This window comes from Lepidothrix coronata, unplaced genomic scaffold, assembly GCF_001604755.1.
Source record: "Lepidothrix coronata isolate B3197 unplaced genomic scaffold, Lepidothrix_coronata-1.0 Scaffold115, whole genome shotgun sequence".
Lineage (NCBI taxonomy): Eukaryota > Metazoa > Chordata > Aves > Passeriformes > Pipridae > Lepidothrix > Lepidothrix coronata.
In genome coordinates, this window is record NW_016690295.1 from 408,592 (window position 1) to 435,217 (window position 26,626).

The 26,626-nt window shown below is 39.3% G+C and overlaps 1 protein-coding gene across 1 annotated transcript; it reads left to right on the forward strand.

The window, feature by feature from the left end:
* The first annotated feature begins 78 nt into the window (after positions 1 to 78).
* Positions 79 to 20,926, forward strand: CTR9 (CTR9 homolog, Paf1/RNA polymerase II complex component). Its single transcript, XM_017825026.1, has 25 exons — positions 79 to 190; positions 2,073 to 2,171; positions 2,937 to 3,176; positions 3,617 to 3,734; positions 4,341 to 4,430; positions 5,689 to 5,837; positions 8,095 to 8,202; positions 8,691 to 8,798; positions 8,919 to 9,155; positions 9,934 to 10,023; positions 10,124 to 10,252; positions 10,350 to 10,533; positions 11,052 to 11,140; positions 11,413 to 11,598; positions 11,782 to 11,869; positions 12,102 to 12,250; positions 14,304 to 14,420; positions 14,592 to 14,737; positions 16,148 to 16,219; positions 17,381 to 17,516; positions 18,023 to 18,169; positions 18,629 to 18,786; positions 19,071 to 19,167; positions 19,485 to 19,597; positions 19,847 to 20,926. The coding sequence occupies exons 1-25, from the start codon at positions 146 to 148 to the stop codon at positions 20,256 to 20,258; spliced, it is 3,507 nt and encodes a 1,168-aa protein (XP_017680515.1). The 5' UTR covers positions 79 to 145; the 3' UTR covers positions 20,259 to 20,926.
* Positions 20,927 to 26,626: the final 5,700 nt, after the last annotated feature.

Consider the following 26,626-nt stretch of genomic DNA (forward strand, 5'->3'; position numbering starts at 1 on the left):
CGGCGCGGCCGCCCCGCCCCGTCCCCGAGCACGTCCGGGTCGGGCGGTGCCGTGAGGGGAAGTGCGCGCGGCGGCGGCCCCGGCCCGGCTTGAGGCGGCCCCGGCGTGTGGAGGGTCCGGCGGGCCCCGCAGAGCAGTCGCCGACATGTCGCGGGGCTCCATCGAGATCCCGCTCCGGGACACCGACGAGGCGAGTCGGGCTCTGGGAGGCGGCGGGAGGGGCTGCGGGAGGAAGGGTGGTCCGTGCCGGGGCGCTGCCCCTCGTAGTTGTGCCGCGGGGGTCGGGGGGCGGTGTCGCTGCTTTCCCTGAGGTGCCGCGGCCGCAGGTGTGTGTCCAGGGGAATTCTCTCCGTAGGTTGTTCTGTCAGATTTTTCTGACCGCACTGTTTGTAAACAGCTTGGCGCTCCTCAGACAGGCAGGGCAGCGGGTCCTCTGGGTAAAGTTACTTCAGGGTGGGTTTAGAAACTTACTTAAGTTTTCTTTAGTTACGATACACTGTCCCAAGCCAAGGTTAAAAAGATTTAAGCGAAATCTTTGGAAATTTCCAGGGTGTTCTAAAGTTAGAAGTTAAATCGGTCCATATCAGATACTAAGTGAATAGTGTAGCTAAGGAAGTTATTGAAACATAACTGCTTACAGGTTGAGGAATATTCTCTGTGAACACATGCATCCACGCTCTTTTATATATATGTCTGTATATATCTTTTTATATATATCTATATATACACCATACATATACATGTATATACACATACATGTATGCACATGTGTCATATGTATATATAGAAAAAAAATTTCATGTGACTGTCATTGAATTTTTAAGTCTCACAAAGGTACTTTATGGATTTTGCATATTGGAGGGAGTTTTTTTCAGTGACAGAAATTTCTGTGTGAGGTGTTGACATGAATAGTTGATCACGGTGCTGCCCTTCAGGTTCTGCCTGGGACTGCTTAGATCCTGGAGTTTGAATTAATCACTAAAGATTGCTTTAAAATACTACTCTCCTTCCCCCCACCCTTTTTTTTTACTTCCATTTTGTGTTTGCTGAGTTGGTAATACCTATTTCTCATTAATAACTGTATTAGTTCATGGATGAGTGTTGCCCAAATTTGAAAACATCATTATCTGTTCAAACAGGAGGTACTGTGCAAGACAAAACTAAAATTAAGGGTAGTGGCAGAAATATTTTTGCTGGTACTCTAAAGTCTTGCATAGGCAAAGCTATAAGCCCATATAAATTGGATTGCTTTAATTCAGCCTAAAGAGAAGGAGTCCCTGCGTTGGTGATCAGGGTACAAGCCTGGGTACAACAACTGCACCTCTCCCTGGCTGTCAAATTGACTTGTAACATAGATGACTAATATTAAAGGTAGCATGACTGAGTAGCAGGTGAACTAACAGGCAGTTAAATTGTGTTCCCAAATATCCCAATATCTGTTCCTTTTTCCTAGTTTTTTAATATCAGAAGAGTAGATCAACATGGGAAGACAGTCTTGCAAAATAATCTTTGCGTGATGAAGAGTTAATGTTGTTTACTGATGATGACTGCAGTTGTGAATTTTCAGAAATTTAGTTGTTTCAGTAGTCTCTTACTTCCCTTGGGCATTAAGAGGACTTTATGAAATTTCAGGACTCTGAGATAAGTCTTGAGTATTGACCCTCTGACATCTGATAACTTGGAATATTTTGACTCTGTCCTAGATTTTTGTATTACCTGTAGGAAAAGTTTTAGAAATTCAGCAGTGTGCAGTCAAGTTGGTTATTAGCTGGACTGTAAAAATTCCAAGCCAAGTCCATAGTGAAAGAAGTTGTGTTAGCATCTCTGCTTATTCTCCCTGACTGGTATTCCAAATATTGGGTTGTCTTTTCTGTGTTATTTCTGAGAGGCTGTTGCTTTTGTCTTGTACAGAATACATTACCTTATCTCTTCCTTCTTTGTCCATAACCTTGTTTAAACACAAGCAATTATTTATGTTTTGTGCTCTGAAATGTCCAGCTTCCTTTGAGCTCAGTGATAGAGGATGTTTATTAATGTTTTGTGAAAAGCTAATCTGTACTGTTTGGTTCTAGGTTATCGAGCTTGACTTCGATCAGCTGCCTGAGGGTGATGAAGTGATAAGTATCCTGAAACAGGAGCACACCCAGCTGCACATATGGATTGCCTTAGCGGTTAGTATTTATACAAATTGTGTATTTAAATGTTATATTCACATAACAATAATAATTTCCACTTCCTTGCTTTTATGACCAGTGATAACTGAATCCTGAACAGGAACTTAATGGGATCATTCAGTCACTGACTCGAAGCCTGATATTTCTGATTTGACATATGCATATTAAGATCTTAATTTCATCCTTTTTTCATGAAGCAGTGCTGCTTGAGGCTTGCTTTCTGAGTTGTTTTTTTATATTTCAGTCAATAGTTTTCCTGATTTGTGCCTCTGGTTATGCACTTCATAAAAAAGGAGGGGGCAGTGTCTATACTATGGAAAGTGTGGTGAAATGTGCAAAAAGACAAAAGTTCAGAGGAAAGCCATTGGAATCTTTACTTATAAATGCCTCACAACCTGGTGTTTTAAGATGGTGAGTCACTGGGACACATTGCCCAGAGAAGCTGTGGATGCCCCATCCCTTGAAGTGTTCAAGGCCAGGTTGGACAGATCTCTGAGCAACCTGATCCAGTGAAAGATGTCCCTGCCCATGGCAGAGGGGTTGGAAGTAGATAATCTTTATGATCCCTTCCAACCCAAACCATTCTATGATACCGTGACAAAAATATTCGGCATTATCAGAATGCCTCTGATGATCCCTACATTTACATCTGTTTTATCCCTACATGCTGGAAGAAGAATCTGTGTGACACCTAAAGCATGCACTTGATATGTTATGTGCTTGCTGGGGTAGCATTGTGTGTTAAAACTGTGTGTTTCGTAGCTGGAATACTACAAGCAAGGGAAAACAGAAGACTTTGTGAAGCTGTTGGAAGCTGCGCGCATAGATGGCAACTTGGACTACAGAGACCACGAGAAGGATCAGATGACGTGTCTGGACACCCTGGCAGCCTACTATGTGCAGCAGGCTCGGAAGGAGAAGAACAAAGACAACAAGAAGGAGCTCATTACACAGGCTACCCTGCTGTACACTATGGCTGACAAAATCATCATGTACGATCAGGTAAACCCAGGATCTGCTTAAAAATCCATATTTGTAAGTTATTTAGTTATTGTAAAGAGAGCAAGTGTTGGTTCACTAAAGGGAAGATAGGAGCTGCTCAGGCTTTGAAGTCTTAGTGTCGTACATGTAAGCAAAACTTGTAAGTATCTAAAATGTGTGTGGTGCCACCAAGAATGATTATCTCTAGCTTGACACGTGATAGAACTACTTCAGTCAACTCTTGGGGGTTGGGAAAGAAGCATTTATTGTTACTCTTTTGCTTGGTGATATGTGAACTTTAGAAGGGATGATAAAGACCCTTTCTATTTTATTTTACTGCTGATGTAAGAGAAATCAATTAATCATAGAAAGCATTATAATATAGCCAGTTAATCTTTCCTGTAGTCCAAACTTCATATTTTACAAAGATAAATTTATTGCAAATTTTTTTTCTTGATTAGAATCACTTGTTGGGAAGAGCCTGCTTTTGTCTGCTTGAAGGTGATAAGATGGACCAAGCTGATGCACAATTCCACTTCGTGCTCAACCAGTCTCCAAATAATATTCCTGCCCTTCTCGGTATGAGTTTGTGTGTATTTGTGAAAACCTGATCTTTGGAGTTGAGTTTTGAAATGGATTATGTAGTTAAGAGGGCTCATATGTGAGTAGAGAGGATGTGATCAGGAGGTGACCAGAAGTACGTGACAGAGGCTACTTTAAACTTGGGAAGCATGCATAGGTGGAAGAGCTGGGAGAAAGTGGAATGTTAGCTGGCATCTTCTGAGACTTGTGGGCATACAGTCCAACTACTTATACTTTCCTGATGATGCCAGTGAAGCTGTGCACTCTGGTGAGGGTGAACATACTGCTGGTGAGGGGTCAGTGGGCTGTAACACTTGTAATTTAAGTTGTTCACTAGTCTTAGTAAGTGTCTTTCCTCTGGACCAGGAAGGAATTAAGTTTCTGGGGGAAAAAAAAAAAAAGGAAACATAAATGTAATGTGTTCCCAGTTTGATTTTTTTTTTTCATATACTTGACATCATCAAAGATAACCAAAGATGTAGTTGTCTGAATTTTCTGTTAGTTTTTAGCTGTAACTTTTGAAAATTGGTACAATTTACTGAATAGTTCTTGTGCTTCTGGTTTATAACTGCTTTGTTTTTGCTTCTGATTTATCCCTAACAGGTAAAGCATGCATTTCTTTCAACAAGAAAGATTACAGAGGAGCCCTTGCCTACTACAAGAAAGCACTGCGTACCAATCCAGGTTGCCCAGGTAAGGCAAAAAGTATTTGCTACTGGAAGGATTTGCAGTCCTTGCAAACTAATTAGATTCAAAGGGCATTTTTGTGGTTTATATCTGTCAGAAGAACCCCAACCCTCATTATAGAGGAGTTCAGGTGTTCATTGACTTGAAATGTTTCTTAATTGTTAGAGAAGGAAATTGTGTTTAGGAAAACACTGGGGTTTTTTTCTAAGTATTACCTTTTAAAGACCTATTAGAAAAGAGAAGTTGTATGGGGAGGAAACTGTTCAAGACTCCTGAAAAATTTATCTGTGAGCTCTTGGTATAAGGATTCAGAAATGACGTATCAATAATGAACCAAGACATGAAAAGTAGAATTCTACCTTTAGTGCAGTTTTCCTGGTGTTGTATTATTTTCCTTATGCAAAAGTCTGGGAAAGTGATGGGTGACAGCTGTAAAAGTGATAGATGTGATTTAGGTATATTAGTTCAAGGTATTTACATTAGGGAAATAAATATTCAAAAGTCTCTTGGGCTATATGCTATATTTTGCCATAACCTTTCTGAAAAAGGGTTTGTTACGAAGTTGATGTGTGTTCTGTGGTCTGCTTTACCATGAGACTCATTGCTGCAAAAGTACATTTAGAAATGCAAGCCTTACTTTTCAAGAAACATCTTTCCTTCACTCCCCTTCTTCATACAGACACGGATTTGAAATTGCTGTTTATAAACGTTTGTATTCTTAGATCCCAAGCAGTCTGAAAGGGCAATATGATGTAAATTTTATGTATTAGTCTATCTGTACGTGGTCATGGAAGTTAGAGGATGATAAAGAGCATTTTTGTTAGCAGTGAAGTGGTTGTTTGAGGAGAAATGCCAGCTAACTTGCTTATTTGTCTGTGTTTTCTGAAGGCCTGATAGTCTTGGGTGAACTTAACCTGCCTGAGAAATTTCCAGCCCTTTCATCTGGCGAACTTTTAATGCTTTCCTCCATTATTTTTGTAATACATTTCCATAAAGTAGGTTATTATTTGGTTAGTGTCCAAGTCTTTAGGAGATAGACCAGCGTTCTTGGGAATATGAAGAAATAAAATCTTACTAATATGTTCAAGTCTTGTGGCCAAGCGTGGGAGGCGACTTCAAAAACTGCAGATCGATAGATGGCTTTATAGGTTTTAAAAATTCTGCTTTCACTTTTTTTGATGTCCAGATTGTAAAAAAAAAAAAAAAAAAAAGAGTCATAAAGTTGAAACTTTGGGATTCTGAATGGTGTCACCTTGTTCCCTAGCCGAGGTCCGGTTAGGGATGGGCCACTGCTTCGTGAAACTCAACAAGCTGGAGAAAGCTCGCCTGGCCTTCAGCAGGGCCCTGGAGCTCAACTCCAAATGCGTGGGGGCCTTGGTTGGACTGGCTGTTCTGGAACTCAATAACAAGGAGGTGGGTCTGACTCAGCGAGAATCCGTGCTCAGTTCACTTTCTTCTCAGCTGAAAAAGCAAAATTTTTATCCTCTGAAAGGTAGTCGAGTTTTTAAAATGGGTAATAACTTTTGTAGTGAAATGATTGCTAGTCTGTGCCACTACTGAATGATACTATAGATATGTACTTGTGAGCAGCACATTCTGAAAAAAAGAGCTTTCTTCTATTGTTAATAATCTTCAACTCTGTTATTTCTGGAGGTGTTAGCTACAGAACAACAGTGCTAGGTTAACTATTTCAATTAAAATAATAAAAATCCGTGGTGAGGTATATGAAGGAAGGTCAAGGTAAAAGATGTATTCCCGGGGCTTTAAGGAACATAAGCTTTCAAACAAGTTTTAAAGTTATAGTCAGTCAGTCTTGGCATGCATGCCATGTGGTAAACCAAAGAGTAGGCAAGAAGGAATTTTAATTGGACTGATGAAACTATGATAAAGTGGTGATCCTGCCTCTCTAGATACTGTATCACTAGAAAAATACATATGCTCATATAGCTTAATTGGGATTGTAACTTCCTAAGCTTGCATTAACCATCTCAGATATTATCAGTGGAAGATGAGACCTTTAAGTGTTAAAAAAAAAAAAATTGTGACAAAATTGTATGTTGCTAAAATTTTAGAAAACTTAGTTCCCTAGAAAGATCTTCTGTTAGCACAGAATGTCTGAAAATTTCTTAGTTTACTACATCATGGGTAAAAAGTATATCTGTTGAGACTTCCATAAAGAATTCAAAACATGCGGGCACGAGAATTTTCTTTCCTAAAACTACAGAAAGAACCAAAAATATTCTAAAGTCAGATTTTAATAAATGATTCTATGGATGAAAACCTAATGAAACCTGATATCTTTCATTTTTTTTCCTGAAGACCTTTTGACTGAAGTCAAGGGCTGAGCCCACTCACCTTAAGCTTCAAAAAGCCGTGGTTAAAAGCTGAGCCACTCAAATAGGTTTTGTGTTCTTTCTAAGCAATGTATCATTTATGCTTTACTTCTAACTGTTCTTACCACTTTTACTGCAAAATTAGTGTAACATGGAAGAGTTGACACGGGGGAAGGAGAACATTTTCTCTGAGGAAAAGATTCTGAGTAGCAAACTAATTGACATATTTTCTGTGCTTGGATATTTCTAATGTTTCTCCCTCCCAGAAGATGTTATGGTGTGAAATCAGGGTTGAGGTCACACTGTGTTCTCATTGAGGTCTGTCTGATCTCTGGTTTTCTTAAATAAAAGTGCTCAGGAGCCTTGAGACCTCTGCCTGTCTATTCCATTTGGTTGAATTTGGACATGAGTCTCAAGTTATTGGAGAACTCGAACATATGCACAGTGTTATTATAAAACACCTTTGCCTTTGGAAATTAAACCAGGAATGATTCAGTATCTCTTAATCCAGCCATATGGTTATGCTAGGTTTGGAAAGATAGTGCCTTTTCCAATTGACATTATTTTTTTTAGCTGCCTTCAGTCTTATATCTCAACCTCATAAAGCCTAATCTGTTCAATAGGATACCTTTCTGCTAATAATAATTGCAAAGTAAAGCACAGATGTTAGATGATTGCTAGATACCATTCTTGGTGTTTCCCTTCAGAAATAAATAGAGATTTCAACTGACATGCTTGTGATCCAGATTTCATGGGTATTCTAAATAAAGAGCAATTATCTTATCAGTTACGGATTTGAAATTGTTATGTCAAATTTTTATCCATGGAAAACTTTCTTTAAAGTGTAAAGTTTCCGTAGAAAAGAGTAAGTTGAAATTATGATATTCCTATTTAAAGCTGCAAACTTTTACCATTTTTTAAAATTAGAACTAATTTGAACATGAAAATATTTTCATTTCACTGTTGAACAAGTTGGGTAAAACGTTGAAACCTAAACCAAACAGGCAAACTGGGGACACTGAACAGTAGAAGGAACAGAGGGAAGGCTGTCAGGGTGTGAATGTGAAATGTCAAAGGGCATCAAGACTAAGTTTTCCATTTTTGTTTTTTTTTTTTTCCTAGAAAGTCTTGCTCTGCTTTTTTTCCGTCCCTGTGTGGTAGCTTCATTTCCCTGTACACTGCAGGGAGAAAAGCTAGTAGCTGAATTTACCTTTTTCTGTGAGCTCAGTATGGTTTTGTCAGAATTCCTGCAGCAGCCTAGATTGAAGAGTAGCTTTGAAGTTGTTAATAAGATACAGCTGCTGAGGTGCACTGATACCTGGCAATGTTTCATTTAGGCTGATTCCATCAAGAACGGTGTTCAACTCCTCTCTAGGGCTTACACGATTGACCCCAGTAATCCAATGGTGTTGAATCACTTGGCTAATCACTTCTTTTTCAAGAAGGTAAGAGATCTGTGAAATTTTACAGTTAAATACTTGTTAACCTCTGAACAGCAAGAATTCCAGTGTTAGATTCAACCTCGTTTTAGTGGTGCCTAATATGGAACTGTTAATTTAGATGGACAAGTGTAAAGTTTTTGATCTGAATTTTCTATAAACCTCTCTCAAGAAAACCAAGAAAAGGTACACTTATTTCTAAAGTCAAGGTCACCTTTGTGTCCTGAAGGGTTTTTGTTGTTTGGGATTTTTTTTTTTTGGTTGGTTAGTTGGGTTTTGGGTGGTTTGTTTGGTTTTTCCCCCCTTCCCACTCTTCCATGCTTTAAAATATGAAATAAAGACCAGTAACAGCTAAAACTAAATCTGTTGTTATTTAGTCAGTGCTGTGACTGAAGCTTTGTTGTATTTTCCAGCTATCCATGCTTAAATAATAAATCACTTGACCATAAATAAAGTGAAGGCTTTCAAATTTCATCTAACTTCCTTTTTTTCAGGACTATGGTAAAGTACAGCACTTGGCTCTTCATGCTTTCCATAATACAGAAGTGGAAGCAATGCAGGCAGAGAGCTGTTATCAGCTGGCAAGATCTTTTCATGTTCAGGTAGGGCAGCTTTTAAAAGCACCCTTTGAGCTTACACTTAAAAAATCTGTGTTATAAAAGTTCATGCAAAGGTTACCTTTAAAAACACTAACTGTTCTTCATTTAATTCTTTTTAATTAGGAAGATTACGATCAAGCTTTCCAGTATTATTACCAGGCCACTCAGTTTGCCTCATCTTCTTTTGTACTTCCATTTTTTGGATTGGGTCAAATGTACATTTATCGTGGGGACAAAGAGAATGCATCACAGTGCTTTGAAAAAGTTTTGAAAGCCTATCCTAACAATTATGAGACTATGAAAATCCTTGGATCTCTTTATGCGGCTTCAGAAGACCAGGAGAAACGGGATATTGCCAAGGTGAGTTTTGCTTCTGCCACTGTCGTACTTTTATATCCAAGAGTTGAACTTGAAAGTCAGACCTGAAATCAGACTGCTCGTCAAGTTGCATAAAACTTGGAGTTAGTTGGCTGTAGGTGTGGAATATTTCATCTGGGCTGTCCCAAGAGATCCTCCTGTCTGTGAAGAGCCAAAACTTCTAGGCAGAACTGACACTCTACTGGGCTCTAGCTAAAGCATGGCCAGGAATTTAGAGGATCCCCGGCTTCATGTTTGGTACTATGGTATTGGTACAAATAGTACTTAGCACTATAACAAGGGCAGAATTCAATTCTTCTCACATATGTTAAAATTCTCTGAAGGTGGTAAGTTAGCTTGTGATTTCCTGAAGACAGCAAATTAGCTGGTGGTTTCCAGCTAACACTTGTCCTGGCTTATGTGGAAGCACAGTTGTGCTTTTTTTAAATGAAAGGTGTTTTAAATCTAATGTTGGGTAAATAAATGCAAAAAATAGTAGACATCACTTCTCTAGTGTCTCGTGTTGGTGTGATGGTTTCTGCTTCTCTAAGACTTGAAGCAGGTGTTCTGTTCCACAGAAAAACAGAATAATGAAGGAAAATAATGCAGGTTTTTCTGTGACCACATTGTGCAACTGGTTGTGATGTTTTCTCCTGTAGTATGGTATATATTTCTAGTGTTAAAGTTAATGCCTTCACTCCTTCTTTTGATTTTTATTTCCATTTGTTTAAATTGGTTGTGTGTTTACGAAGTGGCATAACTATTTTCTGATGTTTTTCAGGGGCATTTAAAGAAAGTCACAGAACAATATCCTGATGATGTAGAGGCGTGGATTGAACTAGCCCAGATTCTAGAACAGACTGATATCCAGGTATTATTAATACACAATTGGGGAATTACAGGTAATTTCATAAGAGCACTTAGAGCTCATTCTCTCGTTTCTCTCATCCCCTTTCTCTCCCTTTGCTCAGGGTGCCCTGTCAGCCTATGGAACAGCCACTCGCATTCTGCAAGAGAAAGTACAGGCTGATGTCCCGCCAGAGATCCTGAATAATGTGGGTGCTCTGCACTTCAGGCTGGGCAACCTCGGAGAAGCGAAGGTGTGCAGTTCCTCAAAGCCTTAACTGAGTTTCTTGATCACCCAGAACTTTTCCTTTAAGAAAAGTGTTTCACTCCTCTTTTCTTTTAATACTTCAGAAATACTTCCTGGCGTCCCTGGATCGTGCAAAGGCAGAAGCTGAGCATGACGAGCACTACTACAATGCCATCTCCGTAACAACGTCCTATAACCTTGCCAGGCTCTATGAGGCCATGTGCGAATTCCACGAAGCGGAAAAGCTGTACAAAAACATTTTAAGAGAACATCCCAATTACGTTGATTGTAAGGAACTGTTGGTATTTTAGTTCAACAGTCGTCATTATAATACCAAAAATCTTCCTGTTTAGTGTCTTCTGGTCTCCTTATATCTATCTTCCCTTCTTTTCATTGTTTTGGGCTCTGCTTACCTACCTGCTATTTTCCCCACTGGTTTGTTTTTTCTTTTATTTCGAGGTTTGCATCATTCCTATAGTCCAATCTCCAGCTTTAAACCTTCTAAATATTAGTAAATCATACTATACTCCAAAAATCTAGCAAAATTAGCTGCTCCAGACTTGCATACTTTTGCCCACTTGTTCCCCCATCCCAACTGAAGCTGCAGGGTTTTTTTGTCACCATTATGGATGGACGTTCCTCTTCACATGCTGTGTCTTGTTTTGAACAGAATATGAAAGGTGTCTTAGTGTTTGCTGTCCTTAGCCCATCAAGAAAAAGATTGCTTTTGAAATTTTAAAATATTTTCTTTGTTCAAGGTGACTTCAACCTGTTCCCTGATTTTTATTTTCTGGTTTTATTTTTAGGTTACTTGCGCTTGGGAGCTATGGCCAGGGATAAAGGAAATTTCTATGAGGCTTCTGATTGGTTTAAAGAAGCACTTCAAATAAATCAGGTTTGTGACCCTATAAGTGTTTAAAGTTAAAACACTTGAAATACTAAGTTAACTTAAATTTTAATTTTCCTTCTGTTGTGTTTTTATTTTGTTTGTTCACATAAACTAGGGGAAGAAGAGAGAACTACCATAATCTGCTCTCTGTGTGTTTTGTTTGCTGTTTTCTTTTTTAATATGGAATTCTGTTTAAGAAAAATAGCACTTTAGACTTGGAAAAGTAATCTTGCAAAGGAAAACAGTGCTCTTGCAACTTACAGTGAGTTTTTATTTAGGACCATCCGGATGCTTGGTCTCTGATTGGCAACCTTCATTTGGCTAAACAAGAGTGGGGGCCAGGACAGAAGAAATTTGAAAGGATATTGAAACAGCCCTCCACACAAAATGATACTTATTCCATGCTGGCTCTTGGCAACGTCTGGTTGCAGACTCTTCATCAACCCACAAGAGACAGAGAAAAGGTAATGGGCATCTGGCTGCCCTCTGTGTGTGTGTTTGTTGATTTAATTTTTGAACACTGTTAGCTATTCAGAGCCTTTTCTTGATGCCTGTTTGGCACCTTATAGGCCATGAAACTTCTGAGATGATCTTTTAATTCCCCGTTAGAAAAGTGAGTGATGAATTGGGGGTATTTCTTCCTGCAGGAGAAACGTCATCAAGACCGTGCATTAGCGATCTACAAGCAAGTGCTCAGAAATGATCCAAAGAATTTGTATGCTGCTAATGGCATAGGTGAATATTAGACTCTAGTTTTTCCTTCAGAGGTGATCATATTCTTATGTTTTATGCTTTAATATATAATTGGTTTTCTGGGGCCCGAACACTCTGTAGTGGAGCACAGGAAATGGCAGCTATGTCAGTTTTTGATAGGGAGCTTTATTCAGGCAGTATTTAATTTTCTCTAGTAGGAGTACACAGCACATGAATCTGTAAGCTTACACTGTACATATTACTTTCTTCTTAGGAGCTGTCTTGGCACATAAAGGATATTTCCGTGAAGCTCGTGATGTGTTTGCCCAAGTGAGAGAGGCGACAGCAGATATCAGTGATGTGTGGCTGAATTTGGCACATATCTACGTGGAGCAGAAACAGTACATCAGTGCTGTGCAGATGGTAACACCTCCAAATTGAACTGTGTAATGTGTTAGATGACTTCTGGGTTTTTCTCTGTTGACATGGCAGCTTGTGAAAGTTTCTGACCAATATCTTAATGAGTTCTAGGTCTGTTTGTAACCTACTGTTGGCTGTCAAGTCTAGGTTTAAAAACAAACTGCCGAATGTGGGTGAAGGGTAACAAAGCACCTATCGACTTTTGCATTTTATTTTTTTGTAGCAGAGTTCAAACATAATTGGAAATTTTGGTTTTGGAATTAATTATTAGTCAGAGAGGTTTCAGTCAGTGTAGTTACTGTACGTGATTTACATTCAGATGTTACTGAAGTAAAGAAATACAATTTGCTGCTGGGATTTTTTTAATAGCAACAGTTCTTATTTTTGTTGTTGCAAATGGCTGCATGAAGAACAGTCAGAGCTGTCTGAAAAGCTGACTGTGCCATGATTTCTCTCACCACAGTTAGCATCAGTGGTTAATTCATGCAGGAAGAAATCTGTTGAGATCAGCTAGTTCGACCTGCTGAAGCAAGCGAACTTTCAAGTATCAACCAGTCCTAACTAAATTGACTCAATTAGTTGATCAAAAGCATACAAATAAACTTTAAGAAAAAAAAAGCATATGTTGGACAGGACAGAAGCTCAGAACAAACTTATGTCATTAAGACTGAGGCTTGAAAATACTTAATTCAGAGCTGTTCTGAAACTTTTTGTGATGCTTAATAAGGAAGCGTTACTGAGCCTTTCTTACCTGATCAAGACCTCAATGGTCTCTATCCTCCAGTGAACTGCTGTTAACAAGCTTGAACATATTAACATGTGATCATGACCGTGTTCATTCTGTTGTGTTTGAATTGGGTCTGTTGGGTTTTTTTAACACTGTTTTTATTGCCAAAAACCTTAATGAAAATCTAATTTTAGCAATTGTTCAAGCAGCGAATCACGGTGGAAAACTGGGTGTGACTTTCACCTTTTGATTTGTGAGGAAAAAATATTTCACTCGTTTGCTAATATATTTGAGAAACGACGTTCCTGGAAATGTGTTTATTTACTGAGGTGTTCTGTTGTTCCCTGGGTTCTGCTATGCAGTCACAGTCTGAAATACGTCATACTGGACTCAAAGGGAGATGAGTTGAATTTGCTAGCCTAGCTTGCTGCAGCCATGACAATTACCCTAGTGAGTTCTCCACCCTAAAGCACACAAATCTGAGGCAGTCTTAAGCTAAGTACAAAATCTTTGATGCTAGAGGTGAGTGAAAACTGGGTGGTCACAACACAGTGGGATCCAAGAGTAGTGACTCCAGGCACTACGGTTCAGGGCGGTTTCCATATCTGAGCTGGAAATAAAACTTACTTTTTATTCCTTGCCTTTTTGGAGGTTTAGAAAGGGTGAATGATTGCTTGAGAAAAGAATATGTCAAACAGAAGGTGCTCATTACCGAAAAGGATAAGTTTGGTAACTGTTTGAACCTTTAATTCTAGACCCACCAAACCTGAAGTAGCAAGCCATCTTTTACACTTTACAGCAACTAATATCCCTTGGCATGCCAGGTTCCTCAGCTGGGTGGGCAGAACAAATTTGATGTTATCTGAAAGGCGTGGGCTTTTTTAAACTAATTATGTCAGATACATGGAATTGCCACATTAGGTATATTTCAACTTGTAAAATACCTTGTGTGAGTAGAGAAAACAGATCTTTAATTCCTCTCTCCATACTGTGGAGAATATTTGAATGGTCTTAAAATGAGTCACATGGGTTAGGCTTAATTACAATAGATGGTACTTGCGAAGTATTCTTCTGTATTTTAAGACCTACAGAGCCTCCTGGGCTGCTGCCAGTTTCTAGAAATTATGGGTACTTGCAATGGAATATGAGAAAAAGTTTTCTGCACAGTGAAAAGAAGGCACTCATGTAGCACGACACACTTCTTTAAAAAACAAAAAGCATATTAGCAGTAGTGCTTTTTAGGAAGAGAAGCATTTTCTGGGGTTAGCTAACCAAAGTAACAAACCACTGTCACCTCTTACTTTGATTTTTTTTTTCCCCCCATTTCAGTATGAAAACTGCCTCCGAAAGTTCTATAAGCATCAAAATACTGAAGTCTTGTTATATCTGGCCCGGGCGCTCTTCAAATGTGGCAAATTACAGGAATGCAAACAAACTTTGTTAAAGGTACGACTATAGAACACCATGTATCACAGAATAAAGTACTGTGAGTTGATGTGTTTGTGCCTCTTTAAATTCGGTGCTCTGGGATTTAAATGATGGTGCTTTATTCTCTGTGTGTCATTTCAGTCCACCTCTGTATCACACTGTAGCTTATCTTGACGTCCTTTTTCACAGGCCAGGCACGTAGCACCAAGTGATACAGTCCTGATGTTTAATGTGGCTTTAGTGCTGCAGAGACTGGCTACCTCTGTCCTGAAAGATGAGAAAAGCAATCTGAAGGAAGTGCTTAACGCTGTGAAAGAACTGGAGCTTGCCCACAGGTAAAGGTCATTTAGTTCTAGTCATTATAATCTATTTTGTTAATCTGGTTAGAAGAGCAGTCATCTGTGAAGAACTGTGTGTAATTCCAGCCTTTCTGGTAGAAAAACAAAAGATTGGGCCTGACAAAACTGGGCATTCAGACTTTCTCCAGAGCCCGTTTTGTTTGAGCAGGTACCAATATGTATTTCTCAAAGGGTTTTGTTACTGCTACAGCCAAGACGCCCTTCTTCCTGGAAATGCACTGCTGAAAAAAATGTTGAAAATTATTCTATGACTTTAGTATTTTTTTATGACTTCTTTCAAAGCAAACTATAAGGCTAAAAAACAAATCTGTATAAGCTTATGTTGTATTTATCTTATATTGTATAAGCATAGTTAATGCCCGGCAGTCTCTGAAAACTAGTTTCACCCTCCTGTTGGCAAGTAAAGCCTGAGTACTGTCATGGCTCAAGAAGAGGAGCAGTTTTTTAAGTGCATTTGAGATATTTTAGTTATATTAAAAAAAAAAAAAAAAATTAGGTGGATACCAACATGATTAATGTGATCCAATTGTCACCATCCTTGAACCATTTATTGTGCTCCTGGATGTTTCTGGTGTAGCTGGGGCATGCTTTGTGCATTCCTAGCTCTGCTGTGATGTGGAGGATACAAATTCTAACGTACATTTAGCAAGAAGCTTGTTATTTATTGTCCTGAAGAGGTTGCAGGGATTTATTTTTGCCTATTTACTAAAACTTTTTGGAAAATAATCTCCGTAGTCTAAGACTTGAGCAAGGGATTATTTTATTCATACACACCAGAATTTGAGTTCAGTCCAGTACAAAAGTACTTCATTTAAAGTGTCTCTGTGGGTATATGGGAAGAAACTGGCAACCTTGACAGTTAGAAAGTCGTTTTCCTGTAAATAAGTTGGAGAAGCTTTTCAAAGCACTGATCCTCGCAGTTTACCAATCTACTCAGAAGCTTGCTGTATGTGCAAGGGTCACTGGGTCAGAGAGGCTGTTCTGAAAGGATTTTTAAAAAAATAAGTTTTCCTTCCTTGTCTTATGCTGAATTCAAGCATGTAAGCTGGGACAGATAAGGAATAAATCTATTGGGGTCAGCAATGTACTTATTGGTTGGAGCCAGTGAATGAATTCTTAGAACTCTCTTCAGAATTTTTTCCTCTCTAGAGCTGTTTTAAAATGTTTTAAATGTTTTAAATTTGGAGAACTTCTAATGTACTTTTTATCTTCTGTATTAAAAGAGGCTGGAACAGAGGAAATTGGTGAGATTTCCTCATCTGTTGAGTTCTACAGGTTTGTAATTCAGGAGTAAATGCTTTTGTTCTAAGGCAAAATTGCAATAAATATGTGATGCCATATTTGCTGAGTTTTATTTGGTTTTGGTTTTGTTTTTTTTTTCTCCAGGTACTTCAGTTACTTGAGTAAAGTAGGTGATAAGATGAGATTTGACTTGGCCCTTGCTGCTACAGAAGCCAGGTAAAAAACCAAAACCACAAACAATCCTCCATTCAGATACCAAGTGGAATATTTTTGCCCTGGTTTTTTTTATATTAAAACTAGATTTCAAAATTTCAACTGCCAGTTTCTTAGAACAGCAGAAATACAAGTGCAGGGTCACTCCCTATCACTATTTCCTTCTTTTCCTGTCCTTGCTTTCTACCATTTTTATGTGGTCTAAAACTCTCAACATGTGGTGTCTGCCATTAGCTGATGTCTCCAAGCTTTAGTGTTTTAATGGCAAATTTTCCATCCATGAGTGCAGTGACATTTATTTAAACATTTCTACCTCTTACTGTTTCGACTCTGAGCATAATAATGTAACAAGAGCTTTCCTTTCACTGAGATTTTTTAAGTGTAAATGCTCGTGGGTCATGGAAAGCTTTTGTTTTGCAGAGTAGTCTGCTCTAACTTTTGCTCAGGGGTAATGAGCTTGTACACAAGGCTATCCAAATTGGTCTCCTTGTAAGCTTTTTTCTTAGGTTTTCACTCAGTATGGCCTGTGTTTCATTTATTGCACATTCTTGTAAGATTTCCATGGCCCTATACAAATGACATCTGTTGGCCATTGTGCACTGTACATCTGAAATGGTTATCCTTAAAGCATTTTGTGCAGAGCAGAAAACTTGAAAGAAATATCATTTTGACATCTGCTAAGAGGATATTGAAAGCACCTTGCTTTAATGTTTTGTGCAACTTGACTACTTTTTGTGCAGCCTTAACTCTTACACAATTGGGCTTTTTAAGCTCGAATTTTGACCTACCTTCCTGCTTAGGTTTGTTAGGATGTTGTGATTAAATATAAGTTCTTATTAACCATACTTCTGAAACTATCCAAATTAGTTGGGATGATTCCTTTTATGTTCACTTGTGGGTCTTCTGTATATGAATTGGCTGAATGATGAGTGCGAAGCCATATGTTCTGAAATTACGTATCACAGGATAAATCAGCCTACTAGAAAGTGCTTTAATTCACTCAAAAACCTGCACTGCTCTTCTTTGTGCTCTTTCAGGTAGCTTTTTTGGTCTTTGTTGGGGGTATGAAGGTAGTGTGGTGGTGCGTGCCCTTCATAATTTGCCATTTCTTTTTGTAACATGCGTTTGCCACCTTCCTTTACGTGAGAACCTTGCACGTTGCAGGCAATGCTCCGACTTACTGAGCCAGGCCCAGTACCACGTGGCTCGGGCGCGCAAGCAGGATGAAGAAGAGAGGGAGCTGCGTGCAAAGCAGGAGCAAGAGAAGGAGCTGCTTCGCCAAAAACTGCTTAAAGAACAGGTTTTTGTTCTGCTAAATTCTCTGTTACTTTTTTTTTAACTGTACTTAATTTTTACAAAGCATACACGTTAACAGTATGCACGCTTCTGTTGCTCTGGGGTGGTACTTAATAGTGCTGTTTTTCTTAGTCAGGGGAAGTGCTAGCAGAAAATATTATAGCTAAGAGGTGATACTCACTCTTTTTTCCCCATAGCCTCAGAAACAGATTTTTTTAGTTTTATAATGAAGTAAAATACATGTGCCAGAAGTTTTTTTGCCATCAAATTTCTGTACTGACAGAGGCTGGATGAGGAAGAACTTGGTGCAACAGTTCTTTTGGACTTTGGCCTTCTCTACCATAGGCTTGTAGAAATTTATTTTTTTTTTGCCATGTGGACCTTCTTGTGACATAGGCTGTCGAAAAGCAATTTTCCAGTTTCTTGACAGCAAGTAATTTATCCCCTGTGATTATAATCACCACAATGCTGCAAACACAGCACTAATGGTTGGTTTTCTTGATGTTTCAGGAAGAGAAGCGCCTAAGAGAAAAAGAAGAACAGAAGAAACTTCTGGAACAAAGAGCTCAGTATGTGGAGAAAACCAAGAATATTCTGATGTTCACTGGTGAAGTAGAAGGATCAAAGGAGAAAAAACGTGGTGGCGGTGGAGGCAGGGTAGAACAGATTTATTTTTTTTCTCTCTCTCTTTCTCTCTTTGTTTTTTTTTCTTTTTTTTAAATTAAATGTCCTTCATATTCTCCTTTTGACATATGGTCTCTTGCAGGAGCACAGGTTTTTAATTTCAAGTTCCTAGGCTCCACTGAGTGAAATTGCACAAGTTTAATACTAAAATGTAAAAATTGGAAGCCCATACTTGAAAGTTCTGAGCATGGCGGCATCACTTAAGTCTGTTCAATGTGGTTGTTAGAATAACAGATTATTTTATTATGTGCAAATTTGGGATCAGTTTCTAAATTATATCGATCTTGTGCCAGCTTTTCCATAATCTCTAGAAGGTCTGTGTTTTCATATCTTTCAAAACATGTTCAGACGAAGTGTCTGTTATGAATTGTTTTCTGGTAGCTCTGTAACTGGAAGGCAAATAATGGGTTGTATTGTGTGTGTTTATTCCAGCGTTCCAAAAAAGGAGCAGGGGAATTTGATGAGTTCGTCAATGATGACAGTGATGAAGATCTACCCATATCTAGGAAGAAAAAGAAGAGGAAGGGCAGTGGCAGTGAACAAGATGGGGAAGAAGAGGAGGGTGAGAGAAAGAAGAAGAAGAGGAGGAGGTAGCTGATACTTTAATATTAGACTTCCCTGAGAAATAGTAGGACTTTTAAGTATATTCTCGTGCAGCCTCTCCTAACAGTTTAAAAATGAACTGTTGGCAAGAGGTCACGTGGTTAATTTTAATTTACACACGCACATTTTAAAACTTAAACAGCCACTCTGCAAAAGAAGTTCGAGTAGCACTTGATAAACTGGACGTTTCTTGAGATTGATATTTTTGTTTGTTTGAAGGTTTTTTTGCAATGTTATGCTCTGTATCACATGAAATGTGTTTCTCTTTAAGGCCCCAGAAGGCAGATGAGGGGAGTGATGATGAAGAACACGAAAATGGCCCACGACCCAAAAAACGCCGTCCACCCAAAGCAGAGAAAAAGAAAGCTGTAAGTGAAACCCTGAATAGCTGCATCGCTTTCTAAATGGGTGTTTGAAGTTAAGCATTTACCCTAGTCAAGAGAGATTTATTAATGTTGAAAATTCCAACTTCTTGAAGCCAACTGCATATGAGCTTATTTTTATCCTCCCTTATTGCTATTGCTGCTTCAAGGATGAAGAGGATATTTCCAAAGCCCTCTAGAATTTAAGTGATAGTAAATGGAAAAATTTTTTGAAAAGCATGTCTGTTTTTGTGAATGTGTTTGTGTTTAGGCCCTGTGCTTTAACCAACCACATGAACAATCTTTGTTTTCCCCCTGTACAGCCCAAACCAGAACGTCTGCCTCCTTCAATGAAAGGAAAGATCAAATCAAAAGCCATCATTTCATCAAGTGATGATTCTTCTGATGAGGATAAACTCAAGATTGCTGATGATGGGTAAGAACCTTAATTAACTTTGTATGAACTTAGTTTCAGTGCATGCCTTCAAGAGAAAATGCAGTGTTAATGAGATAACACAAAGGTGATGAGAACTCTTTCATTGTACTCACTTCCCATCACAGATTAATTCTGCTCATTCTTCTAGCACTAGCATTACTCAAATCCTGCTGTCTCATTTTCATTTGAAGGTAGGATAGCACCTTATAGCACCTCTTAATACCTTTTTTCCTCTGTTTTTCCCCGCAGACATGCTAGAAATAGCAACAGTGATTCAGAGGAGGGGGAGCAGCAGCACAGCAAGCGCATTGTTTCCGACAGTGATTCCGACAACAGGAACAAGTCTGGCAGCGAGGCCGGCAGCCCGAGGAGGGCCAGCGTCCGCGCCTCCGAGGAAGAGTCTGACAGTGACAGGTCTCCCAGGAAGAGGAGGCGGTCGGAGTCGGAGCAGTCGGACAACGAGTCCGTGCAGTCGGGGAGGAGTCGCGGCTCCGGGGGCTCCGAAAACGAATCTCGTCCGGCTTCTCGCAGCGCTGAGTCCGACAGAGAGTCTGAGAGAGCGTCTGACAACGAGGGTTCTGCCAGAGGATCTGGTAACGAGTCTGAGCCAGAGGGATCCAATGAGGAGGGCTCTGAAGGTGGTTCGGATGACAGCGATTAGATCCGAATTACAGACCATCTTTTAAAAATTTTCATGTAAATATGTTTCAGTTATAGGGAAAATGCAATTTTTATATTTGAAAACTGTGATTTAAAAAGCCCTTAATGTCTTAGTGAGGTGTTGTGAGACCTTCTTGTGATTCTCTCTATTGGTTACTAATGGATGTTTCTCTAAGTTGGCTTCTGGTGTATTCTTCATTTGAAACTGCTGTAGATGCACAGAGTCCCTGTCCTATAGTCAGCACGCCAAAGACAGAATGCATTTAAAAACTATGGAACATAAAATCTCTTTAGGTGGCTCAGTGTGGCTAAAACCGTGTTCTCTACCTATACATGCATAGATGGATCTTAAAATCCTACCAGATGGGACAAAGAAGTGGATATTTATCTTTTTCCTCATTCTGAGTAAAGGTCAATAGGGAGGTTTTTTTTACTTTCTATGAAGAATAAATGTGCCATGGTCTGACTCTTTATGTTTCCAAGAGGTTTTGTTCTTTTGCTTCTGTTTTTGTGTTAAATCAACTGAAAAGATGCAGATCTTAAATTTTACAAACTAGCAATGCAGATGTGGGTGAAATATTTAAATTGACAGGTAAAAACATTTGAGAGAACTCTGTATTGCTTGAGAAGGGTAAAGCTGCCAATGTCACAATAAACTGTTCCTGCTTATTTGCTTGGAGTGATTTATTTTGCCCCTCAAAAGGTATAAGCAGAAATTGTGAAAATGTTAAATTTGACAAAGGAGTCTTCTTTGAGGGAGCACTCTTAACTATATTTTAGCTTAAGTATGTGGCTTTTGGAATTAAGTCCTGTCATATAATGTGTTCAGGAATAACAGTGAAAAATTGCTGTGTTGTAGACTAAAGTAAATCTGATTTCTCTCTGCAGTTCTGTATCTTGTACCAGTGCAAAGAAATCTTTCTTTTTTTCATTGGTCATGCACTCCTATGTTAAGTGTTTGCCAAGAGAAGATTATGTAGACCTGGATAGTGTATCACTACCAGTTTTAAGAGACTGCATAGCCTGAAGTATATTGCTTTGTTTTTAGGAGTTCTGGATTGTCACTGCTGATAGTTCACTTTGAAGCACTGCCTGAAAGTGAAGTTTCCCATGCTGCTATTTGTGGTGTGCTGTGAGCGTGAGCTGTTCTCGTTGTGTATGGGGTTTTCATGTGTTTATGGGCTGTTGGTAACCACAGCAGACACACACAACAGTTGGGTGTCTCTCTTTGTGGCTCAGCTTGGTATCAGGTTTCTATCTGTGGCCTTACCTAAAACTTACATGTTTGGTTACATTCAGAATAGAAGAACAACAGTCATGTTTGTTGGATCAGAGCAAAACTGAACCTTAACTCAGTCTGCTTGTCGCTTAGGGGGAAGATTTGTGACAGCCAAGGCTGGAAGCTAGATAGCTTTGAAGACATGCACTTGAGGAAAATGTTGGGCCCTTGTAGGAAACGATTCTCTTGTCAAGAGAATCATGACCCAGAGCCACAAGGAAGCAGTGGATGGATGAGGTGTTAAACTTGACGTGACGCTGCTTCATTTACGAAGCTCTGAGGAAGTGTGAGGAAATTAGAGCAACTGAGGAAGACTAATACATGCCAGCTGATGCCAGGTATGAGAGGAGCCAGCTTTTAACCAAAAATAGGAAGGGAAAAATATAGAGTGCTTACCATGGGATGTTAGAAACTTTTTTCCGCCTCAAATACATCTCCACTAGCACAGTCGTCTTCTTCTGATGAAGGTTCTGAAGGTCTTGTTTGGTGCTGACTGTACAAAAATATGTTTTCTGTAGGTAAGATTTAGCTCTAGATGAAGTGCTGAGTGGGTGCTCAGATCTAACATCCGGTTGGAGAGAAATACTTTCAGTAAGTGTAAAATAAGAGGGGTTTTCATACATCTCTTATCTGAGAGGTAAGTGCATTTTTTGCCCTTTCCACAGAAAGGGCATGTGTAAGAAGAGGTTATGACTTAATATGTCTTGACCTGTGTGATATACAAGAGGCCAATCAACAGGGACAGAAAGGGGCCAGGGGATGCTTTTGCTTTGCTACTTCTCTGCTTTTACAGAGCAAAAGAGGAGGAAAAAAAACCCACCAAAAAACAGAAATCAGTTTTTCTTATTTCATTCTTTTGATGAGGACGGTCAATGGGAGGATTAAGGTTATATAAAAAGTCACGTGTTGCTGTAATTGGACTGAAAGCTGTGTTTCAGCTTAATTCATATTTTATAATGCTTGTTTTTTCAAAGTGCAGTGGTGGAATAACGTTGCTGTAATTCTCTCTTGGCAGCATTCCTTGCCTTCTGAAGTAGGTGGTTGGCTTGCAGCTATTAAATTCCTTTATTTATAGCAGTAATCTATTCCAGGATAAAATACAGGGGGTTAGAAGTGTAACACTGCCTTGCTAGAGGAGTGGTTTATTCCTAGTTTCTGTTTTGCATCCCCAGTTGCATGACTGTGGGAAGTGTTTTCTGTTGAGCTCTGTTGCAGCTTAGCATTTTGCTCTCCTCACATGTGAGCAGCATGTTCATTCCTGAAATTTATAGATTTGGCCTTTCACAAAACACTTCAAATATAACTTAGTAAAGTAATTGAAGTTATGGAGTTGGGTGTGGTTTTGGGGGGAGGGTTCATTATGGTGGTTTTTTTGCTTTTGGGTTTTTTTTTAATCCACCTATTCAAGTTTTTCTCTTTCAGAAACTTTTCCAGGTCAGTACTTCATGGAAAGGAGTAGTTGTCACTGCTGAATAACAAAGCATCTGTGTGTAGTGTTGATCATTCTCTTTGTAAATGTCCACTTCTGCTAATTTAACTCTGAAAAACACAGTAATCTATCCACATAGAAACAAGGTGCAGGAATATATTGGAATGTGCTGCCAAGGAATGCTTTGGACAAGGCAAGGCCTATGGTAGGAGCATGACAGCTAAAATTGTATCAGTTCTTTCTATAAGGAAGTGTCACTTTCTGGGAATAACTTGCTTTCCGTGTTAAATATTTCACTACTTAGAGCAATGTTTTCCTTCTGCACAGATTTAAACTTACACTGGGGGTTAATTAATACTATTGACGTCTTCTGTTAAAACTTGCAGGCTTTCTGGAGCAAGTTTCTTCCCTACTTTGTTTTTTATTTGCTCTTACAGTGTAGTGCTCTCTGATGACCCACTTGTTCAATAGTGGTAGCTCCCTTACAGTAAATGAATCTTGACTTCACAAGTTACCTGGAAAAATTCCTACAGCTGGAGCTGAAGTCAGCAAGGACAAAGTCAGTAGTAATAGAGGTAAAAAAGCAAGTTGACAAAATGGATGTGAAAAAGGGTATGTAACCAAATACTCATTATTCTCATAGCTAATAGTACTTACCACTCATAATAGTATTTTGTTATTTAGCTAAATATTATAATTGCTCTACAGAGGAGGATTTGAATTGGAGACGCCATCTAAGAGAATAACAAATATGAGAATACTTAGGAGAGAAATTCAAAGTAAGTACAGTGAAAATGTGTAGTATTTCTATCCTGTCTCTGAATTTTGGTCTGCATCTGCTCAAACTTACTATGGCTTATATTAGAAATACTTGAAACTTCAGGGTATTTTAGTCTTGGCAGCGCCTATAGAAGGTACAGGTGTGTAGTCATGCAGCTGGTAATGTCATTTTTACCTTTAGTTCATAACTGCTGAAGAAATTAGGAATGCTCATTGTAGCTCTGTTGTTCTTTGAATTAAGCTTATTTTATTCCAGGGATAGACTAATGCCTCTGGGTTGTTCTCTGCCCCTTTTTAATTCGTCCTTTGGCCTTAGGCAAAGACTTTCCCTTTCTCTGCAGCCTCCAGATCTTGGGGCTTCCTGAGTGTTTGGGCTGCAAAGTGTCACTGGCACCCTTGATTGAGTTCACTGTTCTCTTCCAGCTCCATTTGAAATGATAAAAGCTAAAGAGTCCCTATGGCTCCTTCTAGATATGTGTCATCCTTATCTTACACCTGTCCCTGTATCTGCCTGTTAGGAGATGCCCCCAGCACTGCTCTGGTGTTGCTGAACTCCATAAGTGCTCTTTGGCTCAGTAGCATACAAGGATTTCACACCTTCCCACCCATGGTGATTAAAATACAAATACCCAGCTTTAGCTGAAGGAACAGGTTTTTGTTTGGCACCTGAGAGTGAGTATCACGTGACAGTGACTTCAGGGTGTTTTCCGTTGTCTTGGGAGGGTCCAGGCAATGCTCTGGCTCTTAAAACATTTTTGAGCCCTTCAGAATTCTTAGCAGATAAATCTTGCCTCTCTTTTAAGGCTGTGCTAATCCCATGTGCTAATTGCAACAGCTGAAGCATTCTTGGGCATATGGAGGAATATTGTGGGTCCACTCTGGTTTTTAGGGCCTCCTGTCAAAGGTGACTTGGTTACACAGTGTATCTTCAGTGACAGACACAGTCTGGAACATCTGGTTTAGACTTTTTTGCTAATGCAGAAGTGAACTTCTAATTTAGGACACAGAGGTAGTAGTAGAGAGCTTAGTCTTTGCTGGCTGCGCGTTCTGTACCACTAGGACAGAGGAGTGGTACAGAAGTAGTTTGAGAAGAAGCTCATGCAATGCTATATTCCCTCTGTCTGGTTCCACAAATCTATTCAGAGGAAACTGTTCTTGGAGTCTCCTCACCTTTGCACCTGAAGGTTCTGGCTATACAGGCACTGCTGAACCAACAGAGTCCTCTAGGCAGGGCTAATACTAATAAATAATAATAAGTACCAGTCTTGCCTTGCACTGATGACAGTTTACTACCATTTTTGAAGATGCCTCAGAGAATATGAAACGTCCCTTCACCCATCTCCAGTCTTTAAAGACAGATAATTGTTTTGTTCCAGCTTTCAATAGAGTTTGAACTGCTCTAAACAGGCTCTTCTGTCTGTTTGTTATGCTGTGCTAAATTATTCTAGTACATGTCTCATTCTCATGGGAATCTGTCTAAGCAAAAGGTAACATTCTTTTTTCTTGTGGGAAGCTGTCCCAGACCAGCTGGAGAGGAAGAATTATTGTCAGCAGCTATTTTCTTGTACTAAAAAGGAAAGAGGGAATTATGTCTCGTTTGGGTTTGCAGGAACGAGGCATGTTCATGCACAAATTCAAGTTGGTGACTTTAGTCAAAGTGATCTTGGCTTTCCAGGTCCATATGTTTTTAACCTCCAGCATATGTATTTCTGAACTGCAGCAGAGACATCCTTGTTAAGGATACTTGTGCTTATTGGTGGGTATGAGCTGCTCCTGGGGCATATTTGGCTGCTTTTGGTGATGTCCTAACACCAGTATTTGTTCACTCTCCTGAGGAGCTACAAGTTGGAATATTTCTTTCAGTGCCAGAGCTGCTACTTCTGGTCAGATTTTCTCTTTCAGATTATTATCAGTTAAAGCTGAATTTCTATTAAATGCTCCTTGTAGATGAAGACTGTGCTGGTTAGACAGTAACAGGCATTGCCCTGGATGGATACCTGGGTGCACTGGGCTTTCTGCCTGGTGTTCACATAGACAAGTTCCTCTCATCTTCATGCAGCTCTTTTATGGTCACTGCATCAGGGGAAGGGGCACGTACTGCAGGAGGCTTAACTCATAACTCTTGGAGCGTTCCCTGTTTCTTTCTGCAGTCTGGGTGGCTCCAGGTTTGCACAGGCATTAGCTGAGTTATGGCTATAAGGTGTTGCCATATAAACAGAATGCCATTACTGGAAGGGGTAAGGAAGGAATGAAAAAATAATTATGTGTCAGATTAGCGCTTAAAATAGATATTGTTTACAGTCTTGATCCTTAATTACTTGGTTCTCTATATTTCTAACTTGGAGCTTCTACTTTGGTACCTTTTGCTCTGAACTCACTTATTGGTAATTAAAGCCCCGAGAGACACCTTGCCCAAGAGTGTTTCAATTTCTGTTGCCTTTAAACTGTGCAGGAAAAGGATATATTTGTTTTTTTAGCATGTGTGCAAGAACTATCCATCTATCCAACTGTAAAACCAGAGAGTGGAAGTTGTAGCAGGAAAATCAAGTGGAAATATACATTAAAAATAGAAAAAATATAACATTAAATCCTTAATCTAGAGACATAACATCATTCAGATGTATGAGCAGCACTCCATGGTTGCAGTTGCAGAGGTACTTTCTTGTATAAGCAGCAGCATTATCAGTGGAGTTTCGTGCTCTCCTAATGGAAAGTTTGAATGGAGCAGGAGGAGAAAAACATGTCTTGACTGCCTCTCTCAACTGCTGTGGTACATCTGCATCATGGATCCGAGTGGATTTGTCCAGTCCAATCTGACTGTGGTGTAATCCTCAGAGAACCCAAGGCTCACCTCAGCTGGCTGCAGTACAGGCTGTGCATA

Coding starts and splice junctions, on each gene's coding strand:
- CTR9 (XM_017825026.1), top strand. CDS start 146: ATGTCGCGGGGCTCCATCGAGATCCCGCTCCGGGACACCGACGAG. Junction 10,534..11,051: donor ACATCCCAATTACGTTGATT/GTAAGGAACTGT, acceptor TTTTATTTTTAG/GTTACTTGCGCTTGGGAGCT. Junction 11,599..11,781: donor CCACAAGAGACAGAGAAAAG/GTAATGGGCATC, acceptor TTCTTCCTGCAG/GAGAAACGTCATCAAGACCG.